The 15432-nt window shown below is 41.1% G+C and overlaps 1 protein-coding gene across 1 annotated transcript; it reads left to right on the top strand.

The window, feature by feature from the left end:
- Positions 1-543: 543 nt before the first annotated feature.
- Positions 544-2776, top strand: LOC129727516 (protein PTCD3 homolog, mitochondrial). The gene is made up of 2 exons (XM_055685416.1): positions 544-994; positions 1054-2776. Exons 1-2 carry the CDS (start codon positions 638-640, stop codon positions 2713-2715), a joined length of 2019 nt encoding a protein of 672 aa, XP_055541391.1. The 5' UTR covers positions 544-637; the 3' UTR covers positions 2716-2776.
- The last annotated feature ends 12656 nt before the right edge of the window (positions 2777-15432 follow it).

The following is a 15432-nucleotide window of genomic DNA, read 5'->3' as shown; positions in this document are numbered from 1 at the left end:
CATTTTTCAGTCCTTTTTGTGTGCACTTTCTGTTCGATCATATTCCTGAAGTTGACCTTCCGTTCTGTGACAGCAGTGTAACATGCCATTTCATTCCCACGTATACGAAAATACAGGCTACGAACGTGTCAGGGAGGTGGGTGGAATACATACTATTCAATGAGACGTTTATAAACTTCATGAATGAAAGGTTGACGGAATGCACGGAATCGCTGCTACTCAGCGGAATGCATGAAGAATAAAGAGTATCTCGAAAGCCTGTGTGCAAAAGAATTGAGAATCTTGAGAAGCGTAGCATATGTCCCGTTTTAAAGCAGAAGAAGGAGAAAGGTTTTGTTTCTCGCTCACTTTGCTACGCTGCATGTATTTATGTGATGCATATCCCGTGAACGAAAATTAAAGTTCAGCGCCGCCACCTATGTGTCGAATGATAGTAGTGTTTGTTTATCTAACTTTCACGAATATCGATATTATCGTTCATATAACTTACAATTTTCTAAAATCCTGGCAACACAGCATTTGCTTTATTGACAAAATAAAGTGACATAACCCAGCACACTGCACGATTTACAACCCATACCGGGCGAAATTATTTTCCAATAATATTTATCAGTGATTGCAACCCCTTTATATCAAAATGAATATGTTTCCGCAATATGCGAGCAAATTACGTTCGCATCCAGTACTTCGTAGTGCGTTAATGGTGAGTATTCGGCACCGTAGCAGCAGCACCAGCAGCAGCCCGATTTCGCAAACGGCTAGCGCGAAGGAGAAAATTGTAATTCCGGCCCGAATAGAGCGTGAACCTACCGATATTTTAAACGCACTATCCAGCACCGTCGGTTTTGATCCTACGGCGGCTCACTATAAGTATCATGATGATCCATTTTTGCTACCAATCACTAACGCAAGCAAGAAAACGTATGCCATGGCTCAGGAAGCTGGTCGCAAGGCTGCCCGATGGATCAGACAGGAAAATTCTAAGCTTTTTCAGGTAAGGTTCTTGTATATGATAATCTGAGTAACTGAGCAAGGATTGTATGCCTATTTCAGCACAAGGAAGCAGACCCACCGATAAAGGCATTTATCCCTACAATGATTTACACAGAGGAAAGTCAAGTGGAGGAATCAGATTTGCAACAGTTGATCGACAATGCTGAAGTGAAAGATGCTTTACTGGTGTATCAACTGTTAAAAAAGAACAATGTGGAAATCAAACCGGAAGTGCAGCAATCGCTCCTTGAACTCCTGTGCTTCTTCAATCACGAAGAAACACTTCCCGAAGAGTTTATTGAAGAACGTTGGTTTCGGCAAGGAGTTGCTGAAAAGGGTTTTAGACAGAGGAAAACTTGGAAAGATTTTGAATTGGCGGAGCAGCTTTTTCACGAGGTGCAGGACAAGCAACCAAAGCACTATTGTGCTTTAATCCGTGGAATGGCCAAATTTTACCAAGTTGAGAAAGCGTGGGCACTCTATCAGGAATCAATCGAGAAGAATATTCAACTTGACACGAACACTTTCAACAGTTTGCTTCAGATAGTTTCCTCACTCAAGGAAAGCTATGAGAAGCGCTGGGAACAGGTTTGTGAAGTTATGACCGCTATAAAGGACCAAGGTTTACGGCCAAATGTTGGAACACTAAATGCTATACTGCATACGATTAGTACTATCGGAGGTTACAATCATCCCAGAAATTATGCACTTAAAACTTTGGCCGAATTTCGAAGGCTTGAAATCGAACCTTCGCTTGCCAGTTGGTACTACATTCTTTCCATTTTCTGTCGTCCTCGTGGACCCACCAGCCATGTACTTCACGATATTATGAATGAAATCGAAAATAAAGAATTTACAATAATGGACCCAAAGGACACGTTATTTTTCACGATGGCGATGGACGTTTGCCGAAACCATTTGCATGATAACGACTTAGCGAAACGAGTCAACGCTTTGCTTCATTACAAGGACAATTACAACCTAATTGGAGATTCGTATAGAGAATCCATTTACTACCGGCACTATTTCAGTCTTCTTTGCAGTGCCGAACCACTGGAAAGTTTCATGCAAACTTACCACATGCTAGTTCCAAATGTTTATATACCGGAACCGACGATAATGGAAGAAATTCTGAAGTCTATCGATGTGAATTGTGCCATGGAACATTTGCCACTGATTTGGTCTCACATGATCCAATTCGAACACACCGGTCGAGAGAATCTACTTACTTTGGTACTACAGATGATTATCACAACTCCCGCAACCGACCCGGAAACGGTTGAACGATACACTAATATCGCTTGGGACATGTACACCCGGTTGGAAGAGATGATTGCCTCGGAACAACGCAACCGACAGCAAACGTCGCTATCGGGACCGATTCTTGGCGATATCCTTACTATTTGCTGTCGCGGAAAGGACATGGACAAAGCACAGATTCTGTTCGAGAAACTACACAGTCATCAGAATTCCATCGTTGGAGATCCGAAACTAGAGGGACTGCGTTCGTTTATCCAGCTTTGCATCGATGAACGAAAGCCCAGCTTGGCAATAGGATGTTTGCAGTATTGCGCCGAGAACGGTTACCCGGAAAGTGCCGAACTGGGAAGGCACATCATGACGTCGTTAACTTTGGATGAGACACTCACGGGAAAAATCAAGCGGATTGTTGGGCCTGCGGCACTAGAGCAACCAAAGGCGGATCAAGCAAAGAGTGAATGATTTACACATTTGTTAAAGCAGTTTTAATGTTTAGGTAAAAATACACAGTTAGAAGATGCGACTTTGCTAATTGATTGTGGGTCGAAAAGTCATTCTATGTTGGATGGTAACGAGTATATTTTGAGAATGCAGTGCTAAATCGAAAATTAGCGAGTGTCTAACGAATACATTAACGTTTATCAGCGAATGGATACTAACCAATTTTATACGATCATTGGTCGCACGACAAAAAAGGTTATCATCCGATAGTGGGTTATATCATGTCTGAGACATTTATAAAAGTAATTAGGAGTCTGAAGGTTCGTCATTACGCATGAATGCTTCAATGAGAAGAAATGCCGTTCAGAATTAATTTTCTGGAAGTTTTATTAATCTCTATCGTGACAGCATAACGTTTAGAAAGGTTTGTTTCCACTGCACTACCTTCAATGAGATTAGATATTAGTGAAGATTCTAATAATGATTGTTTTTTAAAATTATACTGATGAAGATTTGTGTTCACTGAGCGAATGGTTGGAATTCGAACAACCAACACTAAATATAAGAAAAATTCAATTTATAAAAAATACCGTTGGTTCAAAGTCTGCAATCAATTCCAGATCTTCTAGTGGTATTTGTGTAACGAGGATTTGCGGAACTTAAAGTTGGAATTCGTCAGTAAGTATGTTATGCTCAAAGCCAGCATCACTTTCCCCCGAAATCTTTTGTAGTTGGTTTGTATGTGTTCAACTTAGACGCCCATTCTCAACCAGCACAGTGTGGTTAACAAAACCCTTGCTCTGGATTATTTGTCCAGGAACCCATGTGGTAGAATTGTAATTACTCTGGGCGGAAATGCTTCGGAATCAAAAGCCTTCTTCATCGCACCGTGTCGTTTGTTAAACTGAGTATGCTGTTTTTCGTTGACCAAAAATAAATGTGCAGGAGTCTTGTTTCTGGAACGATTTTATTTGGCATTAATCGGTAAACTGAGAGAAACGTTTGCATGTGCTTTTTCCCTTCTTCTGTTCGGCCCTCTTTCTAGAGTATCGACGAAGCGTTCAGCTTATCCGTTTGACTGTGGATAGGACGAGGCTAACGTCAGGTGCTGGAAACTGTTTTATTGACAAAATCGCATAAACCGATCCCCAACGAATTGGGTACCATTATCAGATACCAGTATTTGCGGGTGTCCATATCTCGCGAACGTTTCTAGTAGAATCTCCAACGTCACTGGTTAGGGTTTGGGATTTGAATGAACATCCCGTCCCTTTGTTTCGTTGGTATCGGCTATAATTCGAGTGTAGTCTGACGCATAAACGATTTAACTTCATCGATTTTGGACCAATAAATGTAGCTTCTTGCTAGTGATTTCATCCGAACGATTCCGGGGTGTCCACGGTGAAGTAATCGACCGATTGCTTGCGAAATTCTAGTTTTGAAATCGATTGACCTAACATATAAATTTATGTTTACAATTAGCTATACCAGTGAAAGCCAAATGAACACGGCAATTCGGATCTCCGGTACTTGTTTGAGGAAGAAATCTAGGTTTAGTTTTAGCGCAAATCCGTGCTTCTTTATTAACGCCCGTGCCTACTCTTCTGAATACTTTCTTCTTACTCTTATTCGCTTCGTTCTATCTCTGTCCTATAGCCTTCTACACTGATCGAAAATATCACATCAAAGATGCCACACTCCCCCTTTACTTTTTATTAAAGTTTACTGTTTTTACATAATCTGCCAAATATCTCGGCGGCTTTTGAATTCTGCGATCGCGCCTCGTCTCCGGAGGATCATCCGTTGTTGGCCTCGAATGTTCATCAATAACCCGGTAGTCAGTGGTGCATTCTTCTGCTTCAATACCCTCACTTAAGCGTTCTTCAACAAGTTCCTCCTCGCGTATATCAGACACTATCGGCTTAAGATGAGAAACGTTCCTGTAGTATATTTTCCCCGTTTGCTTGGAACGTATTTCAGCTTCCGACCCAGAACGGCTGATAATTTCGAAAGGTTCTGGACTAAAGTTACTGCACAGTTTGTGATTCTTCGATGTTCTTTTCACCACTACCACATCGCCTTCCTGCAACGTACTTTCTTTGGCCTGTCTCCGTTTGTTGCACGATTCAGCTGCTCTGAGCTTCAGATTCCAGTCTCGATCCCTTATACCTTCCGATATTTGTTCCGGTGCTCCTGTAACGCTCGGCAGTTTGTCCTTTAGCATCCTTCCAAACATCAACAGCGAAAGGGCAACTCCTGTCGTAGAGTGCGGCGGGGAGTTGTACATGAGAAGATAACTCCGCAAATCCCATTTCCAGTTTGCATTCTCTGATTCCTGGCTTATACGCAAACGCTTCAAAATGGATCTATTCATGCATTCAACTTCCCCATTTGCTTGCGGCCAATAGGGTGTAGTTTTCTGTTGCTCAATGTCGAACTCCTTGCAGAAAGTCTTCATTGTGTCACTTATGAACTGTGGTCCGTGGTCCGATCGAAGAATATCAGGGAAACCGAACCGACAAAATGTTTCGTATAACGCCTGTACTGCAAGTTCCGCAAGGGTTTGCCTCATTATCACCACCTCCACGAATCGACTAAAATAGTCGATTAAAACTAGCAAGTAGTGCCCATTAGGAAGAGGTCCCAAAAAATCAGTAGTAGCTCTGACCAAGCTTTGGTGGGCATTCTTGTTCTTTGCATCGGCTCTGGAGGTTCTACAGACGAAACCAAGGTACAAAGGTTGCAACTTTTAACGTAATTCTCGACTTGAGAGTCCATCTTCGGCCACCAAACTTTCTGGCGTAGACGTCTCTCCATTACGCTCATCCCTGGGTGTCCCTCATGGGCACAAGCAATAACCTGGGCTTGAAGAGTCCCTGGAATCACCAGGCGATCTCCACGCATGACAACTCCTCCTGCCGTGTGTAGTTCCGGCTTGAACTGTTTATACCCTCTAGTATTTTCTGTCCAGGTATTCATCTCCAAAGATAGCAGGACTTCTTGAAGGGTTCCATCTTTCTTGGTCGCTTCCACAATATCCTTCAGTACAACAGCGTCCGGAACACAAGATTGCACCATTTGATGGATATGCATTTCGGTTGAGTGATCAAAGGCTTTAGGTGGAATTACGCACAATCGAGAAAGTGCATTGGCCAGATTATTTGAGCCAGATTCGTAGATGATCTCGTAAATATAGGCCTGGAGACGCAAAACCCACCGCTCAATGCGTGGACAAGGGCGAGATCAAGGGTTGAACAGAAATTTCAACGCTTTACAGTCAGTGATGAGTTGAAATCTAGTTCCCAGCAGATACAGACTGATTTTTTCCACTGCCCATACTATGGCCAAGGCTTCTCTCTCTGTCCGAAAATACTTCCTCTCTAGATCAGTGAGCGCTTTGCTGGCGAATGCTATGATTCTGGTCTCACCCTGTTCGTTCGCCTGCAAAAGAACGGCACCTAAGCCAATGGGACTTGCATCGATAACTAATTTTGTCTTATTCTTCCAATTGAAGAACCCTAAGTAGCCAACATCACTTACAGCTTCTTTGATTTTTTCAAAGGCAGCGCTATGTTCATCTTTCCAAGTAAATGTTGACCCAGCCCGCAAAAGCTGTCGGAGAGGATCAGTTTTCGTAGCGAGGTTGGATACAAATCTACCAACATATGTGACCAATCCCAAAAAACTTCTGAGTTCGCTCACATTCTTCGGCTCTCGAAAGCTTCTTATAGCTGTGATCCGACTTTCGGTGGGTTTCACACCATTGGCATTTAGCACGTGGCCGAGGAATTCAATCTCGTTTGCACGATACACACATTTTTGGTGGTTCAGGAGTACCCCATATTGTTCCAATCTCTTGAGTAACTCCTCTAACCGTTTGTCATGTTCTATTTTGGAGGCACCAAACACCACAATATCGTCAAGGTATATTATAATTCCTTTCAACCCTACCAGTACTGTTTACATAGTTTTTTGGAAAATCTCAGGAGCACACGACACCCCAAACATTAGTCTCTTGTATCTAAAAACGAATGGTATAATTAAAAAATAATTACAACAATAAGCAATTGCTGCGATTTATTTTATTCATTAAAGAGCAATGCAAAAGAAATAAGACAACAAGTAAAATGCAATTCAAATATTAACGTAAGTATCTACCTGTATAAGCCGGTTTTCGTGATAAAGGTGGTGATTGGACGCGATCGCTGAGAGATCGCTAGTTGATGGTAGGCATCCTTAACGTCGATTTTTGAGAAAACGGTTGCCCCATCGACTGATCCCAGAAGTTCATCGACCAAGGGCAATAGGCGAGGCTCCCTCATTGCAGCCTGGTTGGCTCGACGCATGTCAATACACAATCGAATATCCCCAGAATCTTTGATGACGGGTACCATAGGAGAGACCCACTCGGAAGGTTGTTGGACACGTTCAATGATCCCTTGAACCAGCAACATATCCAGTTTCTCTTCGACTTTGGCTTCAAGAGCGTAGGGAACACGTCGATATGCTTGGCGAACAGGTAGAGCATTAGGATCGACTGGTATCTCAACAATTACGCCCTTGATCTTTGGAAACTCCATTGATGATTCCTCTCCAACTCGATCAATGTCAAACCCCACCTTTAGTACTTGCAGCAACTTCGCAGTATCGTTTCCCAGAAGACACTGTTGTCCTTTCTTGGCGACGTAAAACTGTGCTTCAGTTTGTCGTCCTACTCCTTCGATAGTAGCGATAGTCCGATCCATAACCCTTCAAAATCTTATCTACTACCGTCGTCATGTTCGTTACCAACACTCCTTTCTGTTTCATCTGCTGCCATGAAGGGTGACTTATTATGTAAGCGGCTGCACCGGAATCGATAACCATGAGTACTTCCACACCCCCAACTTTGAAGGGGAATGTGTTTTCTCCCATTGCATAGAAAATATAATTCTCATTTTTCTGGTCTTCGGTTGAGGTTTCTTCGATTACTCGAACTCGCTTTGGAGCCACGGAAGAAAACGTCGGTCGTGGATTTTGGTTTGGACGCTTTCGGCATTGTCTCGCATAATGTCCAAATTTTCTGCAATTCAAGCATGTCGCAACTTTCGCCTGGCAACACTCTGCTCCCATTACGTGTCCTCGCTTACCACAAGCAAAATAGACTGGATCTGATCGACTTCTCCATGACTTTTGCTAATGTGGTTGCCACACAGATGGTGGTTTGTTCCAGTTAGGTCCATTGATAGTATTCCGCTTTGCAATCGGATCAGATACTCTGTTAACGTCCACCGAAGGTTTGACATCTGCGAACTCTTTCAGCTTTTTCTCGTTTTCTTCCAGACTCGTACCAAGGGCTTCCACCTCCACCAGGTTCAGATCCTTTTTTAATAGTTTCTGGCGAAGTTTGCTCGAACCACACTTCTCCACAATCTGATCCAGTATCATTTCATCAGGTTTATCATAGTCACATCGTTTTACCTGAGCTCGCAGCCGAAGTAGAAAATCAGAAAATCTTTCATTAGATTCCTGTGCAATTTGCCTGAATTGGTGTCGTTCATAAGTACGGCGCCGAAAAGGCTCAAAATGTGCATCCAGCTTGGCGATGGCAGCATCATAATATGGTAGATCTTTAACTACATACGATAAACGACTTTTGTCTGGTAAATTGTCATAAACATCACGTAAATCTGAGCCTCCCAAATACAGCAATTTTGATCTTCTGTCCAACTGCGATTCAATTTTTTCCGAATTGAAATAGGCCTCCAAGTCCCTTTTCCACTTGGCCCAAGCAATCGGTAGGTGAGATGACTCGATGGTAGTTATGAATGGTTTAATACGACAATCCATTCCAGCCCTAGTCATGAGTAAAATAGATAAAATAAACATCAAAATTGTGAAGCTCAAATTGAACCGATCAGATCATTCTTGGCGATACCGCCCTACAATACATTTCAACAGTATGTTTTAAAATCAACATTCATATGTTGTCAGCGAACCCGCTATCTGCCTTTGTCCACGGTGAACCCACCGTTCATTAAAATTCAGCGAACCCGCTGTAGCTCCTGTCTATGATGAACCCACCATCTCACATTCAGCGAACCCGCCGTTATATTCTTTTTTTTCCTTTTGGTGAACCCACCGCCATTAGAATTTTCACGACAACTCACAAGTAAACACTGTGCAATAACGCAATTGGCGAACCCGCCTCTCCGTTTTTTTCTGGGTGAATCTACCCTTCTATAAAATTTTAGCGAACCCGCCGTGTAATGTTTTCCAAGTTTCGTGTTTCACTTCCTTATCCTGTTAACTCTGTCAAGAGAGGTGATCTCACCAACACATGTAATACACATGGCGGGTGGCATAGCGCTGAATTATTTCGACTTTCACTACTTTCATGAATGATGCAAGCAATTTCGAAAGACGATCTTTTTCCGCTGATACGAGAAATATAGTTAACTTCAACTTACATTTTCACCTCGTCGCCAATGTGAAAGCCAAATGAACACGGCAATTCGGATCTCCGGTCTTATTTGAGGAAGAAATCTAGGTTTAGTTTTAGCGAAAATCCGTGCTTCTTTATTAACGCCCGTGCCTACTCTTCTGATTACTTTCTTCTTACTCTTATTCTTATTCGCTTCGTTCTATCTCTGTCCTCTAGCCTTCTACACTGATCGAAAATATCACATCAAAGATGCCACAATACCCATAACTAGTGTTTGAATATCATACCAACGCTTCTAAAGGCCACAATAGAAAATGATCACAAAATTGAGCTCGGAATAACCGAAAAGTGCTTCTAAATTTCAGAAAAGGCCATAATAGAAAACAATCTCAAATTGAGCTTCTGAAGGCCAGAAAAGGCCAAAATATGAAATGATTCCAAATTCAGCTTAGAATCGCTAAAGGTGCTTCTAAAGACCAGAAAAAGACAAAATATAAAAAGATCCCAAATAAAGCTCAGTATCGCTAAAAACCTTGAAAAGGCTTAAAAAGGGAAATGATCCTAAATCAAGCTCATAATCACCGAGTGCTTCTGAAGGTCAGAAAAAACCAAAAAAAAAGAATGAACTCAGAATCTTCGAAAAGTGCTTCTTCGTTATTAGTCTCCGAACAACATCTGTCGCCCTAGCGCAATTCTCAACGCTTTTAGGCGAAAGTTTTACACCATACTATTGCAACGTGATTTTGAATATAGGGTAGAGCGGGGCTAGTTGGTTACGGGGTAAGCTGGTCAATGTGGATTCAAATCTACGCACCAAAAAAAATCGTGTTATATGGGTGATATGTAGCAGATAATTAGAAATACAGGTTAGTGCCAAATAGACTATCAATTCTACTCGGTTTCCATGTTGAAACTTTTTGTCTAAACATAGCTAGCCACATTGAAATAAATCCGGTTTAATCAGGAGGTAGAAGTGGCTGTCAGATTGCCTATTAAACCAGTGTACCCAACGTCGCCTACTTTTAATCCTACAAAAATGGTGACAAAACGTGAAGAAGAATGGTTGATTTGCAACTCCATCAACAAAATCCTTGGACTAAGGATAATTCAACGCTTTTTCTAGTTATCTATTAAAAGATTTTTTTCAATCATTTTCAGTTTTTCTTTCAGCAAAATCGTTCTAATCTAGAAAAAAATGCTTTTTTTTACGAATTTCTCAATTTTTAGTCAATTATAACCAAAGAAGTGGGAGAGGGCTATGAAAACGTGACGTAATTTAAGGGGTTTGGTCAAGGAAGTTATGACAGTTTGTGACAATGGGGAGCGGGCGGAGTTATTTTTTCCAAATTTTGCGTGACATCAATCATGGATGGTCCCTAAAAGAATCGATGAGAGCAGTTCCACAAAAATTAAACAATTTTTTTTAGAGTGTATATTTTTTCGGAAAGATAAAATTATTATCTACAACTTTGTCGAAGTCGTTACACCGTTCAAACAAACCCGTTCTGTCCCTAAAAATATTTGTATTCATCAATACCTTCCCAAAATAGCATTTTTCAATAGCTTCTCAAAAATGAGTCGTGTTTCTGAAGATTCAACCAATAGCACAAAATGGTATCTTTTGTGTATAGAATCGTCCAAGCAAAGTTTAAGCCAAATAAAAAATGACAATTTAAAAAAAAAATGTTAAAACTGGGATATTTTTTGTGGAATAGCTCCACTATGAATCTTTGGGTGAAACAAGTAAGTGTTAAAAACTTTTATTTTGCTTTCCTTTCCAAATTTCGCATATTCATCAAACTTATTATCAATGCTCTGGGAGTACGTCACAGAGATCATTTTTAGTCAATTCTGATAAAGAGTTTATCACGAGCAATCCTTTGAAGAAGCATGTCGATGTGAACGGCTCGCATACAAGGTTGCAGACAAATATATCCTATTGTATGCAATCAGCAACGATGGATTTTCATTGTTCCGTTCTCCCATGCTTTCTTCTCCTTCCAGAAAATTCAAAGCATGATGCAGTTTAATTAGAACAGAATTATTAAGGTTTGAGTTAGTTGTCTTCTAGGTAGGTTTTCATTGGTTTCCACCAGTCAAATGAGATTGAAAATTATAAGATTATTTACCCTAGGTTGACGAAAATCTATATGAGCTTGCTTATGCGAAACATAAATATGAGAAAGATATAAGAGAGCCGGAATGACCCAATCAGCAGGACTTTTCTTTCAAAATATGCAGCACAAAACCAGTGGTTCAATTTGATAGATATATATTAAACAATTTCAACTAAGCTATAAAATAAATACTAAGTCTAACATGTCACTCAACCATTTAGTTAACCTTTCAACGGTTTATATATTGCGTTTAGTCCCGGTAAAAACATTCACTATTTACAATTTTACTTCTAGAGTATGACTTCACGAACACTCGTTGTAGCTTATCCTGCGGTTCGCCCTGGACTGATGATTCTTCTGCTTCGGCTTAAGAGATCGCAACACTGGCGGGGGCGGTGAATCCACTAGGCTCCCCAGTGGATATTCCAATTTGAGCTGCGTTGGCTGCCGTTTTGCCGGTACCCAAACGATTACGTGCGGGTGTTTACCTTCAAACTGTTGCTGCATGTAGAGCTGGTAAGGAGTCGGCCGTTGTTCCGGCAGGATTTCCAAATCGTTATCGAGTTCATGAAGAACGGTCAGATGGTAAAATATCTGCGACGAATCTCTGTCGATAGTACTGCTTGTATGCCGCTTTGGATCTGACGATCGAAAAATCACCGACAGCTGAGTAGCGTTGATTGGATTAACTAGTGTAGCAGCTGGAAACCAGTTTGGGGTACTTCCCGCTGAGACTGCCTCCGGCAGGAGAGGATAATCCCCGGGGACAATCGACGTTTGCTCCAGATAGTCCTTCCAACGTGGGTACATTTGTAAGTCTTCGGCACTATCTCCGGGTAATAGACAGCACTTCTTCTGATGGCTATGTTCACAGTGTTGGCAGGAGCTTCGCTTCGGACTGGAACTCCGTCCAATTGGCACGTTTTTATTTTGTTTCAGAATTTTCTTCTCCATGTGGAAACTTTCATTCGACTGCTTGATCTTCACGATACGTGCTGTGATTTGTTGCTGCACAGTTGTTGCGTCGTTTGACTTCGTCGAGCACCGCGACAAACGACTCGTAGGGAAACAACACGACATTACTTCACTGCAATCCACAATGTCCTCAAACTCAACACTTCTCACGTCTAGGCAGGCCGCAATCAACTTGTGCACTGGTTCCTTGCCACTACTACGACTACCGCCTGCTCCCATTTTTTCGTATTACTACTGTCGGAGTCTCTGGATGAATGAATTAACGACACAGGACAGCAACAAAATTTATGTGAAAGAGACATTCCTACCTGATAAAAATAGTACGATCAATGGGTAGAACTCGCAGGTCGAAAACATATCGATTAACCGGGTACTGAATTAGCTGAGTTTCATTCATGCTTCAATGGGGAATTTCACACAGCAATACATCTAGGCCTCTTGAACTGAACAAACAAATAAAATACTTTACCTATCGCAAAATGTCCTGATACGAAAGTTTACCTGAGGCGATTCGTGCGATCAGACTCATTAGAAAGTCCACGAACATTTGCAAACCACAGCAAGGAAACAGGATGTTGTACAGGAAGTAAACCAATTTCGCCAGCATTACAACAAATCGCGCATCGGCTGGCCCGTATAGTTCCAATAACAATTCCTTCCTTTCCTGTGTCCGTCGAACGGCAACCCACAAAAGCCCCGCAGCAGACAATCGAAATATTTATGAATGAAACCGGCGGGGAAAATCCCAACACATTGATGTTTTGAGCTCTCAAGATAATCCTTTCCGCATGCGCCTAACCCAGCACGCCCCCTATTCTTTCCGCAGGAACAACAAACGGATAGACGCCAACGGAGAATGCAGATCGGTTGGACTGACAGCTGCCTGCGCTAGCGCAGGGGCATACTGCTAAAGCACCTGTTTCGCTAGGCTAGTCGATCGAGGCTCGTTGGCTGCAAAACCGCCGTCGTCGGCGCAGCCAGTCAAGTACCGTCCTTGGGGAAGGAGGAACAGTTTTTGTTTTTCGAAAACATCCTCATTGTCTGCGTTATTCTGTTAGTGGTTCAGTATCTGTGGATCGTTTTTTTTATCAACTGGAATCGAGCTGGAATGATTTTCAAATAGTCATACAATTCATTAGTACTTTTGTTAAAATACTTATGAAGATGATTCTTCAACGGGATTTTTTGCATCTTGCAATTTTGAAAATGCTGTATCTCTGGAACCCTACATTTTGTTTTTTTTTTTTGTTGATAAGTGATTCTTATGTAAAATTGTCTGCTAAACACATTGGCGTGGTCAAAATAGAAATCAAAGGGGAGGGGGTGGGGGGGCAGTATTTCATGGAAATTGCAAATTAAGTTCTAAAATAAAACAAATGAAAAGTTGGAAACACTGCAGAAATAATTGACCACGAAGTGCGATTCTACATCTGACACCCTTCAAAATGATGTGTCAATATCGCCTGTAGCTTTTCAGGGTCCCGAGATATCTGTAAATTAAAAAAGGTGTTTCATCAAATTCGTTAAATTCGCAGAGCGGAGGCAGTCCCATTGGCCAGGGGTCTACCAATCGGTACAACACTTTGTATTCATAGGTTTCGGCCCAAATTACATCGACCCACAAATTTTGGTCGAAATCGGAGATAGTCGATGAATTTCCAGGGACACTTGACATGGAATGACCCATATACAAGAATAATGAAAATACACTACGGTCGCTTTTTACTCGGGTTTTTTACGTGGCTTTTTTTAGGCGGATTCCGGAATTTACGCGGTATTTTTTTCACGCGGATTTCGGTTTCACTTCACTAGGATCGCAGAAACAACGCAGGTTTTTTTTACGCGAATTCCGGAATTTATGCAGTTTTTTTTACCCAGATTCTGGAATTTACGCGGTTTTTTACGCGGGTTCCGGAATTTACGCGGTTTTTTTTTTACGCGGCACGTAAAAAGCGACTTTAGTGTATACTGCTGAAAGCAAAAAAAAAATCCAAACATTGAAAAAACAGGAACGAGAAAAAATCTAAATTGGGCTTCGAGTTAAGAAAGAGTGCAGTTGTGGGCCACAGAAGGATGAACGCAAAATGGAGAAAATTTAAAACATGTTCGGTAAAAATGGTATATCTCGAAAACGACTCATTTTACCTCGGGGTGATAGTTGTTTCTTACGTGAAATTCTCCAACACGATGAAATTATCAAATTCAAAATGAAAATGGCTACATTTGCCGAAAAATGTAAATATAGTTTTCAAATACAAAATATATCTATCTGGCAACACTTCCGGTCAAAAATTGTATTTTTTCTGGATTCCTTAGTTTACTTTCTTTAAAAACTATCTATCAGTATTTTGCAGACGTATAAGAATTGTATGAAAAAGGCTTGTAACCTCTTAATACAAGACCCAATATACTGTTCATATTATGTTTAAAATTAATCTTTAAAGTATACTACGACCACAGACTAACAGACGTAACACTGGAACCGAGCTCCATCACCACCACCACAAAAAAACGATCATTTCAAATTTCCAATCTAATAACAGTCTTCGTGCGATAACTGGGGGGCGCTGTCATGCAATCTCATACATATTTTGTAATTCCCAATTTGACAAATACACGTACGCTAGTGCTGATTTCGGAATACAAGACGCAGCGCGAACCAGGCAGCAGATGGTGCTAGTGTAACTATCGTAAAGTACTGGTGTCATCCGCACGATGGTTTTATGGAAAATTTGTTCGAAGTGTTATGTGCGTTAGTCTGTGCTACGACGTTTAAACTGTACGGAGAAAGCGATAATTCTCTTGCCGAAACGTGAAAAATTTGAGCAGTTATTAAAAATCATAAGATTGCTTATAAATACAGTATACGATTATGCTATTGGTTATTATTTTTAAACAATATGTAAAATCAACTGTTTTGATTTTAGATATTTTGGAATATCACCATAAAGTCTTCGAAATTAAGAAAAAAAAAAGGTTTACCTACTGTTCTGCAAACGCGCTTAATTTTGTTAATACTTGTTAACAGTTTGTTTTGTCAAAAAATGTTTGTACATTTCGAAGAAGACGAAAACAAAGAAGAAGACAGATGGGATTGTGATGGGATAAGGCTATTATGGTGTTTCGGAACCCTTGAAAGGGTTTCTAACAGGGGGATGGCAACATGCTATCTCTTTCTATGTTGAATGAGTGAAGAGAAGAGTCTTCCCGACTAAAGTGAAA

Source organism: Wyeomyia smithii, chromosome 3, assembly GCF_029784165.1.
Source record: "Wyeomyia smithii strain HCP4-BCI-WySm-NY-G18 chromosome 3, ASM2978416v1, whole genome shotgun sequence".
Classification (NCBI taxonomy): Eukaryota; Metazoa; Arthropoda; class Insecta; order Diptera; family Culicidae; genus Wyeomyia; species Wyeomyia smithii.
The sequence above is the reverse complement of the archived record's forward strand: the minus strand, read 5'-3'. Positions and strand labels throughout refer to the sequence as shown.

Bases quoted from the DNA above. Each gene is read 5' to 3' on its own strand.
- LOC129727516 (XM_055685416.1), top strand. From the start codon at position 638: ATGAATATGTTTCCGCAATATGCGAGCAAATTACGTTCGCATCCAGTA. The intron at 995-1,053 runs GTAAGGTTCTTG...TGCCTATTTCAG, and splicing joins AAAATTCTAAGCTTTTTCAG to CACAAGGAAGCAGACCCACC.